Below are 15434 nucleotides of genomic sequence, written 5' to 3'. Positions count from 1 at the left end.
CCTGTTTTGGAAGTTGATTGAGAACATGAAAAAACAGCACTCAGCTCCCTGGTTCCAAAAAAATAACAAACCATGGTAACCCTATGGGTTCTTAACAAAGTGTCAATTCCCACAGAACTAGAATGGAGTTATAATGATAAGTGAAACAGCAAAAAGAATCTGAAAGTGTGAAGCATGTAACTCAGCTGTCTAAACAACTAATGAAGCTTTTATGTGAACAAGTACCAATAATCTCGATTTTATCTGAACGAATTCTGGAACAGCAGAACAGGCTTGAAACTTCAGTCCCACAGAAATGGGTAACTGTATAAATGAGAAAGTAGGAAAGAGAAGAAGTGGGGGGGGGAGCAGTATTTGGCTAGAATTCTTGTTTTACATTACAGGTAACAGAAATCTGTGGGCTGGGGTTGTGGCTCAGTGGTAGAGCACTTGCCTAGCATGCGTGAGGCACTGGGTTCGATTCCTAGCACCACATATAAATAAATAAAATAAAAAGGTCCATCCACAAAAGAATGAATTATACTCCTTTTAACTCAAAAACATCTGTCAGGGGCAGACTACAGGGGGATAAACTGTTTCCATACTATTTACACCCAGGGATGTCCTTTTATTTTCTCTTTACATCTCCTATCTAAACTTTTACCATCACATCTCAGCTCCATTTCCACCCATATCATCAGGCTAGCACTGCCTTATGCCAGGACTAATCTATACCAGTTAAGTCCTCCAGGTAGTCTATCCACAATCCTTACAGAAAACCGTAAGGTGGGTAAGTACTGGCACTCAAACTATGCAGGCAATTAAATCTTTGTGCTTAAAGCTAAATGTTAGAGCCCAGGGCTATACTATCACAACTGTCACTGACTATCTCTCCGGGGCTCTAGGCAAGTGATTTCATTGTCATGTTCCAGTTTCTCAAGTAAAAAATAGCGCTCACAATACCCAGTTCCATCTTCCCAGTGAAATGATGTGAGCATCGTGTGATAACACAAGAAAACTGCTCTGAATTCTACAAGGGGCACAGAGATGTACAGCAGTCCTTATTGCCATCATTTACATTTTCTTTACAGACTACAAACTCTGAAGAAATCAGAGGAAGTACTTTTCAAACAACAAGAAAACTAGATTAACCACATCAGTTTCAGCAAATTAATCACCAGACGAGATTACTTCAGTAAGTATTTTTCATGAAACACAATAAAATAATGAGAATGATTCTTCAAGAACTGAAAATATCGGTCATTTTCCCATGACTGCATCACCTGATATTTTTGAGATATGTTAAACGATAGCTTAGTATTATAGAAAAGCATTATTTTTAAAGATAATTAAAGTTTGTCTGACACAGAGTAAGTAGCTGTATGACCTGAACTTAATCATTGCTAATTATAGCTGTCCTCATTGGTAAAGAAGGATGACTACTTCAAGATTAGTAGGGGTGTTAGATGAGATAATATAAATGACCAAGCACATAGAAGTAGCCATAAATGGTATCCTTTATTTATTTGCCAATATTCTTATCCAGAAAGTTAACATTAAGATTAGTCTCCAAATAAACCATGGAGCTCCTTCAAGTCAGCCTCTTGCCTACCTCCATCACCAACGACCCACTCCATTTTGAGATCAAATTAACAAATGAACATGCCAGAAATCAAGTTGAGAAGAGAGTTAACATACTAGATACAATTTGAGCTCAATTAAGTACTAAGTCAGGTGGGTAGTGACTATAAACAGACAATAAATGCACAGCAAAGAGAGAAAGAGCAAATGAATGCTTTGTGGAAGGAGGAGTCTGTGCTTGAATTTGCAAAATAACCATGAATTGAAGGAACAGAGAGGGCATTTCAGGCTTAAGCAACAGCTAATAATTAAATCTTACATATGCCAATTTCTTTATCTTCCCATAAACTTCATGAGATAGGTACAATTATCATCTTCATTTTACAGAAGAAGAAATAGAGACGGGGGATTAAGTAGCTTGCTCAGGTTACAGAAAAAGTGTTGGGGCCAGGATGTAAATACAGGCAGTCTGCAGAACTCACACACTTATTCCCAGAGTCATTGAGATAAGACTTGATGCAAAGAAAGTGAGTAAATCTCACTTTGCAAACAACAGAATCCACCCTGACTAGTTTAAGTGGAGAGATAAAGATTTTTAAAATAATAGCTTGGTAGCTATCATTTGGATACCACATAGTCAGGAATAGCACGGGTGGAACAAACACCAAGCACACTGGGTCTCTTTCAGTGAAAATACCACTGTTGCTGCCTCCCAGTATTTAATGCCAGAAAATCGGCGACAGCCTCCCCCACAGAGAGACTGCTCTGCCTGGGCCCTTTCCACATCCCTTTCCTGCGTGCTGCAAATGGCTGGTCATATGGTCATATCATAGCAGCAAGAGGGTCTAGGAAACATAGATTAAAACAGTAACAACAACTGTATTTGGGAAGACTGGAATCACTACATGGGACGCAAACAAAATGTCAAGATGATAAAGATGAGGGGCAATCACAGGGGGCCACCACACATTCCAGTAACAGGCAAGTTGAAAATTTTCAGGAAACAGAGTTACATGCGGAAAAAGAGGCCAACTCGTAAAGGCACAACTTCATTTCACCTGGAAACAATTTTAAAAGATCTTACGTAGGTCCCTTATAATAGCAAAACATTTCTGAAGTCATACTACAAAGTGGATTCATTAAAAAACTGCAAATATTAGGTTTCTTGCAAATTTTTTCTCATGTTATAAGAGAACAATATAGGTGATTTTTCCCCATAAGAAAAAGCAAACAGATATTAAATAAAAAGCTATTAATAAGCTTGTCATATTATATATCATAACATTATTTTTGCCTCTTAAGAGTTCCTTTAATTATCTCTAGGATCATTTTCTAAATGTAGACTCTGAATGGTAATAATGTTTTATCTTTTTGGAAACAAATTCAAAATAAAATCCTACATATTCACTGGAGACTTTTTTTAAACTTGGGAAATAAAAAATTAAAGTTAAACCATCATCTATTTAATCATCATGGTCATATAAGTCTGAATAACATTTCAAATGCTTTCTATAGTAACAACAGTTGTTAGTCCTTTAATTTAAGAAAGAACCACCATGTATGTGATACATAGTATTGCAAAGTATTTTTAGTTGTAGGTGGATGCCATATCTTATTTATTTATTTTTATGTGGTGCTAAGTATCAAACCCAGTGCCTTGCATGTGCAAGGCAAGTGCTCTACCACTGAGCCACAACCCCAGCCCAATATATTATCTTTAAGTAAAGGTCAACAATACAGAAGTAAAGACATCTATTTTAAAGTGTTGAAATCAGACATATACAGCACAGTGTCAATGTATATTATTTATTACTTAAATAGTAGCATTTTTTTCCTGCTAATGGACTCATAGGAAATATCACGGATGTGTCAACAGTGCTAAATCATTTCTTCAAGATCTATGTGAAAAACTGGATATGTATTTTCATTTCAAATCCAAAAGTTTATATCACAAAATAAGAGACATGCAGATTAATAGTAACAATGGAAGAGCAGTTGCTTTTAATTAATTACTTAATATGTAGTATAGCATGCTAAGTATTATCTATATAATTTCATTCATTCTAGCTAAATTCTATACCTTTTATTATGCCTGAGTTTTACTATGCCTGAATTTTAAAATGAAAATGTTTTGCATCATTTTCAGGAACATTTCTACACATATATGATTGTATAGCTATGATATGTAGATGTGATCATATAGATGACAATGTCATACATATGCGCTAAAAATAACATCCAGATTGACAGATCTCTAAAATGTGCCAGCAGCAACTGTATTATTCATAAAAAAAAATCTCAAAGACTCTGCCTCTTTTTATAAATCATATATATAATGTTTATCCATTTTAAAGAGTCTGAATACTCATCATTTATATGAATCTATAACAAAACTTGAAGCAACCCAGGCTGCTTCTACCATCTTGTTATAGCTGACTTAGTCAACAAAGGTTGGCAACTATAAACACAGCTGCATTAATTTCTTTCAAGTTGAAAACTAAAAAGTGTATAACTGAGATTTTAAAAACAAGAAACTAGAAAAAAATGATTTTTTGTTTATCTAAATGTTAAAAGAATGGCAAGACTGCCTAATTGAGCTTAGGTTTTAAGAATGAATGATTTATCTCAATCATTATCTTCATGGCTTTACTGAGAAAGACATAATTAGTTATGACACGAACACAGCAATAAAATTCAAGTTTGACAGTCAGAAAGGAATAATTAATCATGGTGACTATGAGTCATCTGAACATCATAGTTCATTTACTACTGGTGAGAAGTTCATGTTTCTTTACTAAGGAATTTCTTTTGATAATACTGAAGACAACAAAAAGTACTTGCCACTAACATTGGTGAGGATTTCATTCTTCCATAACCATAATGTCCTTGGTAGGACATTAAATGAACTAAAACTGTCACTAGGTCAAATGCCTCAGTAGCACATTTTCCTCAGGGGTGACTTCTCATAATTTGTGCAATGGTGAGTGAAGTTCTAGGAGGACTACTGACATCTTTATGTTGTTAAGTACTTATGAAAATCTTAGTTCTCAAAATACTATGATAGACCATTTTCTTGAAGTTGAATCTAATATGTGATATCAGATATGTTCAATGAATTATTTCTGAAATTGATAGACACACAGTTAAATAGAACTTTACCCATGTGATGACCAACTAGGGGTTATTTGTACATGTTTTATCCATTATTAAGTGAAAACATGTTAAAACATATAAAGTAAAATATTGTTAAAAATCTGATGAAATTAAGTAAAATGGGTAACCCCAAAAGTGCTTGTATTTACTATAGGCAAATATATGCAATGGCCTCTAACCCTCTGTAGGTAAATTTGCATTTATTGGGTTACCAAACTAAAAACTTCATAAAATCTGCATTCAATTCTTCTCACTTTTTAACATAACACTGAAAGTTACCTGAAATCAGGTCATGTCCAATGTAATACCTCATTAGGATAGTTATCAAAATTGAGTTATGAAAACAGCTTGCAATAGTGAAAAGATTTTGATTCACAAGACACAGCCTCCCTTCTGGGTCTGTTATTTACTGGTTGTATAATCTTGGGTGTACAGTATCACTTATTGTTATTTAAAAATGAAGAGAGTACTACATCCATTCGAAGGATTACTAAGGTAAGTAAGCACTTGGGGCTATTATGTTCGCCCAATGAATTACCCCTTTATCATTAAGAAATATTCCATTCTACCTCTGGTTATAGACTTTATTCTGAGGTCTGATACTAATACAGGTACCACAGTTTGTTTGGGGTGCATTTAGTGTTCAGGTGATAACACCTTTTTCTAACCTTTTACATTATTTTTTTAAAGAATGTTTATTATAGAAATATTATGCTTCTGGAAGAAGATATTCTAAACTATTAATAGCATTTATTCCAAAATAATGCGATAGTCTTTCATTTTCTTGATAGGTTTCTTTATACTTCTCTAAAATTTAAAATAATGTTATTAGGCATAGGAATTTCCACGTCTGATCAGAGGACCAGCCTTGGTATATACACCATCAACGGGATGGCATGACTGAACATGAAGAGCCTTCTTCCTCCAGACACAGAAGGATGGAGTCTAAGCCAGCATTCCCTGAAGAACTCACCACCTAAGTACAAGGCCATATACTCAAACATAGTTGCTACTACAATGAAACGTATGAAAAAGTGACTTTCCCTTTGCCATCTGAAGCAATTTCTGCTAAGGTCCTCCTTTAGCCACTCATATGTGCTCTCATACAGCTATATATCTTCAATTCTCTGGCATTTTAACTTTTACAAATTCTTAATTGTGGTAAAGAACGTGTAACATAAAACTTAACTCAGCATACAGTACAGTGGTTTTACCTGCATCCACACTGTTGTAAAACAGAACTTTAAAACACTTTTCATCTTGTAAAACTGAAACTCTAACCCTTTCAAACTACTCACTTCCCCTCCCACAACCCCTAGCAAAACTTTCTACTTTGTTTCCATGAGTTTGACCACTTAGGGTTCTTTTACTTCTAACCTATCTGGGTCTTGACACTTAAGAGTTCCTACAGATGGCATGTAGTTGGTTTGTTCCACTAATTAATTGGAATAATTCAACTATTTGCATTTGATGTAATTATCAGTATGTGTGGTTTAAATTCATCATCTTGCTCTTTGTTTTCTAGTTCTCGTATCTGCTCTTTGTTCATTTTCCTGTTTTCCTTTCCTTCTGTTAGATAACCTGAATGTCATTTTCAATGTTTCCAGTTCATTTTGCTGATTTAACAAATATCTGACATTTTGTGTGTGCACAGCTGCTCTAGGATCTACTGTATCACTTTTATTAGAGTCTACCATCAAATAATACCATATCACTTCCCCGAGAGTAGAAGAATCCTACAACATCCACTCCCCTGGTAAGTGCTGCTCTTAGTCATTTTCCTTCAGTGTTTTAAACTTTACAATGCATTGTTATTACATTTCCTTTAAGTAGTCAACTGTCTTTAAGAAGGTGTTCTTTCAGATGCTTACTTCTTGTCTAGATCTGAATTTCTACCAGATTTCCCTTTCATTAGGTCTACAGAAGTTTCTTTCTTCTGTTCTAAGTGGTTTCTGACAAGAAGTCAAACTCCTATTGCTTCATATATAAAGTGATTTTTCCCCTGTGGCTGCTCTTAAAACTCTTCTCTTCATGACTTGATTCTAGAAATTAGATTATTATATGTTATGGTGTGGTTCTCCTGCTTGGTGTTCTTTGGACGTCTTGGGATTTGTGGGTGTATATTTTCTATGACTGAACAATGTTCAGCTATTGTTCCTTCAAATACTGTTTCTGATCCTCCCTTCCTCCTGAGAGCAACTGTGCATGCCAGACAAGTTGACCCTCCAGCCAATTCTCAGAGGTTCTGCTATTCATTTTCGGTCTTTCTCCCAGTGCTTTGTTTTAGATACTTTCCACTGCTCTGTACTCAGCCATTGATCTGCTGCTGCTGCTGCTGCCTTACATATCAATGCCATCTATTTCATTTTTAAAATTTAAGATACATTTTTCCTATCTCACATTTAACATTACATCATAATGTTCAGGTTCTCCTTCAAATCCTGGATTATAAAATCCTATTAATTCACTATTTCTGTCATTTCTGGGTGTGTTTCTGTTGACTCACTTTTTCATTTGATCTTGAGCTATATTTTCCTACTTCTTTGTACATCTGGCGATTCTGACTAAATGCCAGACACTGCAATTTTTACATTATTTCATGCTAAAACTTGAATTCTTTGGAGTAGATTTTTTTTTCTTCTACACACAGTTGAGGAACCTGCAGATCAGTTTGATCCTTTCAGTGGCTGCTTCCAAGGTCTGTCAAGGCAGGTTCCAGATTATTCTGGGACCAACTATACCTAAACCCTTTACTAAGCTGTGACCCTTCTGAGATCTCTTCTAATGCCCCAGGCATGAACATTATTCTCCACTCTGGTTTGTGAGGACTTCATCTGCGCTCCATGAATTATTTGGCCTGTTGCCTTCCTCCTCTCTCAGAAAGACAGGTGCTCAGCAAAACCTTTCGGGGAACTCTCTAAAGATCTCCAGAGCCTTCTCTTTGTACAACGCCCTTCAGTTCCCCTTAGGAGTTGGTTGCCCTGATCTTTCCAAATTCCAATCCCTACCTAACCCATGAGACTCTTGGGTCCTGCTAGTTTCCCTCTTCCTGCTCAGTCCAGACAGTGCCCAGACAGGAAGCTGAGGCAACAGTACAGTTTGACTCTGTTCTTGCTCTTTATCCAGGGATCACTGCCTGCTGTCCAACATGTGAAAGTTATTTCCAGTACTCTGCTTGGTTTTCTATTTGTTTATGGCAGAAGTCAATTCCCACAGGAGTTAATCTTTTGTCATCAGAAATAAAATTCCTCCAAGTTAAGGTTAAACAGAATATTTTGGGGGAGGTGCTTTATGAACTCTGAACCAGTGTGCAAATGGTAGCATAAGAAAACACACCCAGATAGAAGAAAATACCTCATGGATTTTTTTTTTTTCTTTTACCAAAAGACAAGTAGAGATCACGATCTTCCCTAACCTGAAGTGTTCGGGAAAGGTTAATTTGTCTCAACTCAAAATTCCCAAATTACTTGAAGCATGAAATTTCTGTAAGAAGTATTCCTTTTCAAAAAGCACTGACCCTATAAAAATGCAAATAACTCTTAGAAAGGATACATTGTACATTCTACTATTAATGAGACAGCAGTTTCAACTGGTCATCTTAAGGGCCTCGAACCATTGTGGCACAATCAGAGGGTTGCGGGTCTCAGGACTGTGGGTGACAAGAGAATAAAGTTGAAAGAGAAAGTATATTGCTAAAGGGAAAGACAAAGGGCAGGATGAGCAACTTCATAGCTTTGCCCAGGGCAGGCCCTGAGGGAAAGGATTTGTCTGCCTGCTATATTTCCCTTGGGTACTATCTGTAATTACTATCACAGCTCATTGATTTTCAATTCTTTCTATTAATACATTTATTGGCCATTCTGACATTATTAAAATCTGTCCAACTCTACATCTTTAGTGGAGGATAGCTCTTCCCTAAAACATGAACTTTCCAAGTGCAGATTTTTTTCTGCCTTTTTTTTTTTTTTTTAATTTAAAAAAAAAGATCATCTCCCTTCTCCCATTAGCAGAAGTACAGCTTCTGCACATTGGTCTTTGGAGCCACAGAGTGACATGCAAATATTTCACTATAGATCAAAAGACCTCAAGCAGTGGGTCATCAGAGTATTAAGTGATACGCAAATTCATATTTCCAAGATAATTCTACCAATTTACTAGCAAGGCTAGGACCTGTTCCACAGTAGGAGGGGAAATAATGAGATTCTTTTAAAGTGTAATCCAAGTGGCATTTTTAACAAATGCCTTTTCTCCACCTGATAGTCGTTAGAGTAACACTGTCGTACTAAGCCTTTATGCACAAATGTACATTAAATCTTTAATGTAAAATTAAACAGAGCTTTACTGAGGGAAAGTTAGGTTTGCTAAAAGTTAGGTCCCCCTCTCCCCTGCCACCACAATGCTACTGGATTTTAATGCAATTGCTGGTTAAACAAGCATCCCATAGCACCTGTCTATATTTCTTTATTAAGCCTAAAACTTGGAGTCTTTTTCAAAACACTACCAGTCTTAAAATCTTCTCCATTCTATAGCGTGGCAAACAGGCTCCCACTTACAACAAACAGTATCTGAATGAATGACTATTTATTGAGTGCTGCCTACTCATAAGTTCCTGGGCTGGGGTGAGGAAGAATAATGAGAATCATAAACCTAAGTTCTGCTCTTCGGGAAGTTCCATTAGAGCTACTTCATGAAGCTAGTCAGCTTTTTGTGATAGAGAAACATCCTTAACACCAGGTTATGAATGTCCTGCAGGATGGTTTGGCAAATTTACTGCAAGCTGCCTAAAGGGAAAAGACCAAGTCTCCATTGTCCTTTTTTGTCCTATCTGAAAAATGAGGGTGCTCATAGGGATCTATACCTAGCAAGGCTGATATTTTCTGCTAGCGAGAACTGAAGTATACGTGTGAACCTAAACCTGCCCACTCCAGCCCCTGCACCCGACCTCGGTACTGGCAGTGGCCAAAGGCTTTTAGGCTCTCCCAATTGAAAACACGGAACTCTTTCACCACTCCATTACTGGCAGCCTGGAACACTTAGAGGTTGTCACAACACCCAGTCTCTTTCTCTCAGTACCACAATACTGCCACTCCTCTATGCCAGTCCATGATTCAGAGGGTGTGTAACCAAGGGCTACAACACCTTGCAGCTGGCACAGGGAGGCAGAGCAATGCCCTCCCTGACAACAGGTGTGGGCCTTAGAAGACAATGTGGGAGACCAAGCAAGTGATGTTTCTTTCATGCTTTTCTCCAGTGCTGCCAATGCAGCTACACCCAAGTAATTTTTTCCCTATGGTTTTTTTATTTGAAGATCTTCTTTTTCTTTTTGAAACAATTTAAGAAATTTCAAACAAGCTGTGGCACATGCCTATCATCCCAGCAACAGAGGCGGGGGACTCGCAAGTTTGAGGCCAGCTTTGGCAACTTAGACCCTGTCTCAAAATTGAAACTAAAATATGAAAGGACTAAGGATGTAGCTGAGTGGTACAGTGCCCCTGGGTTCACTCCCTAGTACAAAAAAAAAAAAAAAAATGTTTTTCAAACATATACAATATTAGGCAGATTAAACAACACCCCCCATATCTGTCACCCAGCTTCAGTCATGTCAGGATCATGACCAGTCTTGTTTCATCTCTATCTCTGTCCATTCTCCCCTCCCAGTTAATTCTACAGCAAATCCCTACACTTTTTAAATTCCAGTTATAAATATTTTAGTAAGTGTTGTTTTGTTTGTTTGTTTATTTTGTACTGGGGCTTGAATCCAAGGGTGCATAACCACTAAGCTACATCCCCAGATCTTTTCATTTTTTATTTTGAGACAGGACCTTGCTAAGTTGCTTGGGGCCTCACTAAGTTGCTAAGGCTGGCTTTGAACTTGTAATCCTCCTGCCTCAGCCTCCCAAGTCACTGGAATTCTATAAATGTGCACCACTGTGCCCGCTCAATAAATATCTGAAAAGTAAATGAACCCAGAACTGTTTTGTTTAAAAGGTGTGAGCAAAACCATTATAAAAACAAAGAATAATATCACTTACAACTTTTCTCATATCATTGTTCTTTTGTTCCCGTGATAAAATGCAATCAGGATTTGAAGCATTTCTGTGGATGCACTTGAATAAAAATTAAAGTGAACAAAATAAGGGTTTCATTTTGAGATTTACCTTTAATCTGCATGAGGTAACAGGTGTCGTAATCTATATCAAATATTTCGTGAAATACACAGCAAGAGAAATGGAAGTGATATGGCCTTTCCCTCCCATTTTTTTTCAAAAGGAAAATATTTATTCACCACCTGCAACATGCAGGCAGTCTCCTATAACCTTGAGTGATAAGTGCCACCTCCCAGGTGAGGTGACTGGGTTGATAGAGACTAAACTTATTCCACTAGGCTGGTACTTGGCTGAACAAGCATGAGAATTCAAGTCTGGCTCCCTTTAAAGTCTTACGTTGTTATTGACTTTCACTCACAAGTACCATTGTTGTAATGAGATTGTTAAACTCCTGATTAGGAATGCTTTCTCTCACTCCCTGCCCTTCCCTAGGATCACAGGGTGTCAGATGAAACCTGCAAAGACCGACTCTTATACCCCCACTGTACAGATAAGGCCAGAGAGGGCTGGAGATATGAAGGAACTTTCCAATGTCATTCAAGCTGGTAAACTGCAGCACCAAAAATAAAATTGTGTTTTATGTCTTTGAGGCAGTGCCCTTTCTCTGCGTACTGCCTTATCTGAGTGTAGAAGTTCCAAAACTCTTCTTCCTGCTATAGTCCTTTGCTTAATAACATGTTAGAACATCCAAAGGCTGACAGCATTTGGGAAGTTCCTGTAACAGCGGGGCACAAGAACCAAAGGTCACAGATAAAGTCACTCAAACACTCCTTGCTGTGCCCCCGAAGCATATCACAAGAGCACATGCCCTTCCTACAGACTGCTTAGCAGCATGTGCCGTATTACCGACAAGCCCGAAGGAAACTGAAGTCACGTTTCAGGATAATCGACTTAGATATCACACAACTGAACTGTGAGTTGGAGAAATCCAAACAGAAGGTGCCCAGCGCGGGTGCCCATGTGCTGCCATGCCCATCTGGTTCACCCAGCTGCAAGATGGAGACCTGTGTCACCAGCAAGAATGTGTGTTTCCAATAGTTACAATTTTGATTTTCATGTTCACAATAACCCTATGAGGCAGACAGAGTAGGTTTACAAGTAGCTATTGATGGGCTTTATATATTTTACCAGGCTAGTGTGTGTGTGTATATAAATATATCTCATACGTTTGCTAAGCAATGACCATGAATCAGGAACTACCAGAGATACTGGGAGAAAATGTGAAGACATAGCTTGACATGACCAAGTTCATATGCCATAATGCTCATTCAGAGAATGGGGCAAGGCAGTCAGAACTTCTCACAAACCTGACCTAGCATGGCCCTGAGTCTTCCTTTAAGCTCTGAAATGTGCTCATCAGGTTATGAATTTCTTGGGGTAGGAGGCTTGCAGAGACCAGCTCACAGGAGAAGACATAAGGGACTACTTAGAACCAGCAGCAGAGAGAACATCATATTCCTATAGGGTTCACGGAGGCAGGGTTGGGTATGGTGGTGCATCTTTAAAGTGCTGCCATAGCCTGAAAAAGAAATACTTGTCTTCTTCCCCAAAGACTGAAGGTTGATGTCTGTGTCAAGGACAGAATCTCAAAACTAGGTTTCTCTGGATTATGGCAGACAGAACCATTGTACCAACTCCAGGCACTCAGTCACTGCTGTGACACAAGTGAGTTTCCCTATTTTTTGTTTCCTATAAACAACATGTCACACTTTTTTCAAAAGCCTGTAATCACACATGCAATTATTTAAATTTCAATAACGTGCTTACATTACATTACATTTGCTTACAAAGAATAAATCTTCAGCCAGTCTTTAATTTTAAAATAAGGAAAGAATTATGAAATCTTCAAAATTCTAGCACTCTTTACCTAAAAGCAGGCATGAGATTCTGAAATTATATAGTATATACCACCTGCCCCATCACCACCATGAAAAATCCAGTGAAGTGTCCAAAACTGAAAATCACTAAACTTCAGATTTTATATCTTAAGTTATTGTACCTGTAAAAAATTAAGTCATAATATATTTCATTAAACACTGCAAACTGCTTCTCTTGAAGCTTTATCATAAGAGAAAATTATAATTCTCATATTTAAGAAGTTCATATACCAAAAACATACCAAGTTTTTATTTCCTTCCAACATGCACAATTTAAATTAGGGTTAAAATATCAACATCTACTCCATTCACAAGGGAGAACATTGATTGTACTGAACTGACATTAAGTAATATTTAGGAACCCACAATTTTTCCTTTCCCTGTTTAAGGACAAAATAATGGTTTTTATAAACAATGTAATGTGGGGTTCTTATTCACACTGTAAAAACTCTGCAAGTATTGGTTTTTCTTTTTCTTTTTCTGAACACCTAAGTCTTTCACACAACAATTACCTTGAAATCAAAAAACGATGACCGTGAAGGGTAAAGAATTCTCTGGATATTGTTAAAGATTACCAGGCTGTTGGCAACAATGCTCAATCCTGGCTTTGACCATTGGTCCAGGTCATAGTTACTGACTAGAGGTGTTCTGTAGTTTTTGCCTTCCTCTAACATGTCCAGTTTGAATGGATTTACTGCTATTCAAGTTAAAGAAAGTATCATGACATGAAAGCAGCACTCTGAAACAGATTGCTTTTTCACTTTTTCTCTCCTAAGAAATAAAAAAGGCCATCGTCTCTGAATGTTATGATGTCTGTGAAGTGTACATAAATTTACTTTATTAAACTCATGATAATATATATAGACTCTGAGAAATGAATTGTGACAACAGAATTTTTAAAAAATATGAAACAAACCCTTCTCATGGTTAGATGAATTAATCGAGGTTAAAAATACCTAGAAGTTTTGGAGGATCTGTGGAATTTAACCATAAAGTCTGGCTTGAAAACCAGGTTGAGCACATGACTCTTCATGGAAGGCTGTCTTTGAACAATGAACTTTTAGTAACTGCCACACAGTTTCCCCCTTCATGATGTTCTACTGCCTCAGCCTTGGGCTGGCTCCTTGAGAGTGTGTCATTATACCAGGCCTATGTGGCTGACATACCCCACAAAGTTCATTTCAGAGTTACACAAATCGACACTGAATGACAACAGTGAAATGACAGCCTCTACCATAACCAGATCTATTTCAAACACAGTCTTCCTCTGAAAAGGAGACATTGTGCTGAGATGCCACACACCCCAACACCAACTGCTCAGCAATACAGAAGTTTCTGAGACTCTCTAACTATCACCATCTGGATCTGAATCCCCAGCTGCCATCATGAAATCCTTGTGGTACACTGGTATCCTATACCTTGAGTGGGATTGCAAATGAACTTATTCATAATGATTTTCTATGACAGATTTTATTCATTTCTAAAATTTCCTTTGAGTGTATAAGAACAAACCATTGCTGATTTTAATGGGGTATTTTTTAAGAAGATACATAATAAAGTAAAGATTATACATTTACTTATGTCTTTGTGTCAGTTATCTGCACTGTCTCAGTGCTGGTGGTTTAATAGGACAGATAGTCAACATGCACTCGGGCACATAAGCAGAGCTTTCTCTTTTATATATACAGAGTAGACAGCAGAGCTGTCTATAAACAATGACTTTTTATATCATACTGCCCTTATGCTTTAAGTTAGTGGAGCTGTGAAGTTAACAAATATAAAATGTAATGTCCTATGTCCTTTTAAAATAAATCTGTGTTTTTATTCCTTACAGCCTTAGTATCCATAAATTAATTCATCAATTTGGTTCAGTATTACACCATATACATATAAACTTTATTTTGCTTTTAAGCACTTTTCAAATTCACTGACGTCAATTTCATCAACCATTCCCTAGTCTTCCTGGAGTTAAAAAAGAGAAAAAAAAAAAAAAAAAAAAGTGTGTGTGGAGGGGTGTAAATGCAAACGTCAAAAGAGAAATTTGGGGCCTGGGGTTGTAGCTCAGTGGTAAAGCGCTTGCCTTGCATGTGTGGGGCACTGGGTTCCAGACTTAGCACCACATAAAACATTTTTTTAAATGGGGGTATTCTGTCCATCTACAACTACAAAAATTTTTTTATAAAAAGAGAAATTCATTCAACAAACAGACTTTCCCACTCCCTGTCCTCTGTCACTTTCCTCTGTCACTTCTTCCCTGTGCTTTGTCACTTAACTTAAAAAGAACCTAGCTCTTTTGTCATGAGGTTAAATCCCCATCTCATTTCTTAATGTTTCCTCTCTGGAGTGAATTTTCATTAGCTTTTCAAAACATTCACCAAATTCAGAGAGTCACAGGGTTCTCAGAAGGTCAATGTGCCTCCCTAATTTCAGGACGCTATCCCTTCCAAGGGAGGAACAGTTGAGGTTGAAACTGGGTAAGAATCGATCACCATCTCAGATAATTTTTACTTGAGAAAAACGCAGGCAGGGGGAAACAAAGGTGCTCTAGAAACCTCAGGCATGATCATAAAGGGAAGGAGGCGGTCCTCTTTGGAAACTTCTGCTTACCCCTTGTTCAGATTCCAAAAGCTCTGTTTTGACTCTGACTGCCGGCATCCCATCAAGCATTAACATTCTGTTCTCAAAGGTGTTGATATTCTGAGAAAGAGAGGGAGAGAGAGATTTAGTTATACAGAAT

The 15434-nt window shown here is 37.4% G+C and overlaps 1 protein-coding gene across 9 annotated transcripts in view; it reads right to left on the bottom strand.

Annotated features, from left to right (window-relative positions):
* KLF12 (KLF transcription factor 12) overlaps positions 1 to 15434 on the bottom strand; it is a 437715-nt gene that overhangs the window by 226861 nt on the left and 195420 nt on the right. For 8 of the 9 annotated variants that reach the window (XR_013763670.1, XM_079138936.1, XM_079138931.1 and 5 more), the window contains one exon: positions 15305 to 15394. Coding sequence is in view for 7 of the 9 variants with exons in the window: in XM_079138936.1 (XP_078995062.1) it covers positions 15305 to 15394 (90 nt within the window). In the remaining 2 variants the exon portion in view is untranslated. Of the gene's footprint in view, positions 1 to 11666; positions 15285 to 15304; positions 15395 to 15434 lie in introns of those variants that run through there. The other variant, XM_079138929.1, reaches the window with a different exon arrangement.

Source organism: Sciurus vulgaris (genome assembly GCF_902686455.1).
Source record: "Sciurus vulgaris genome assembly, chromosome: 4".
Classification (NCBI taxonomy): Eukaryota; Metazoa; Chordata; class Mammalia; order Rodentia; family Sciuridae; genus Sciurus; species Sciurus vulgaris.
Note: the sequence above shows the minus strand (reverse complement) of the source record. Positions and strands in the feature narration are given on the sequence as shown.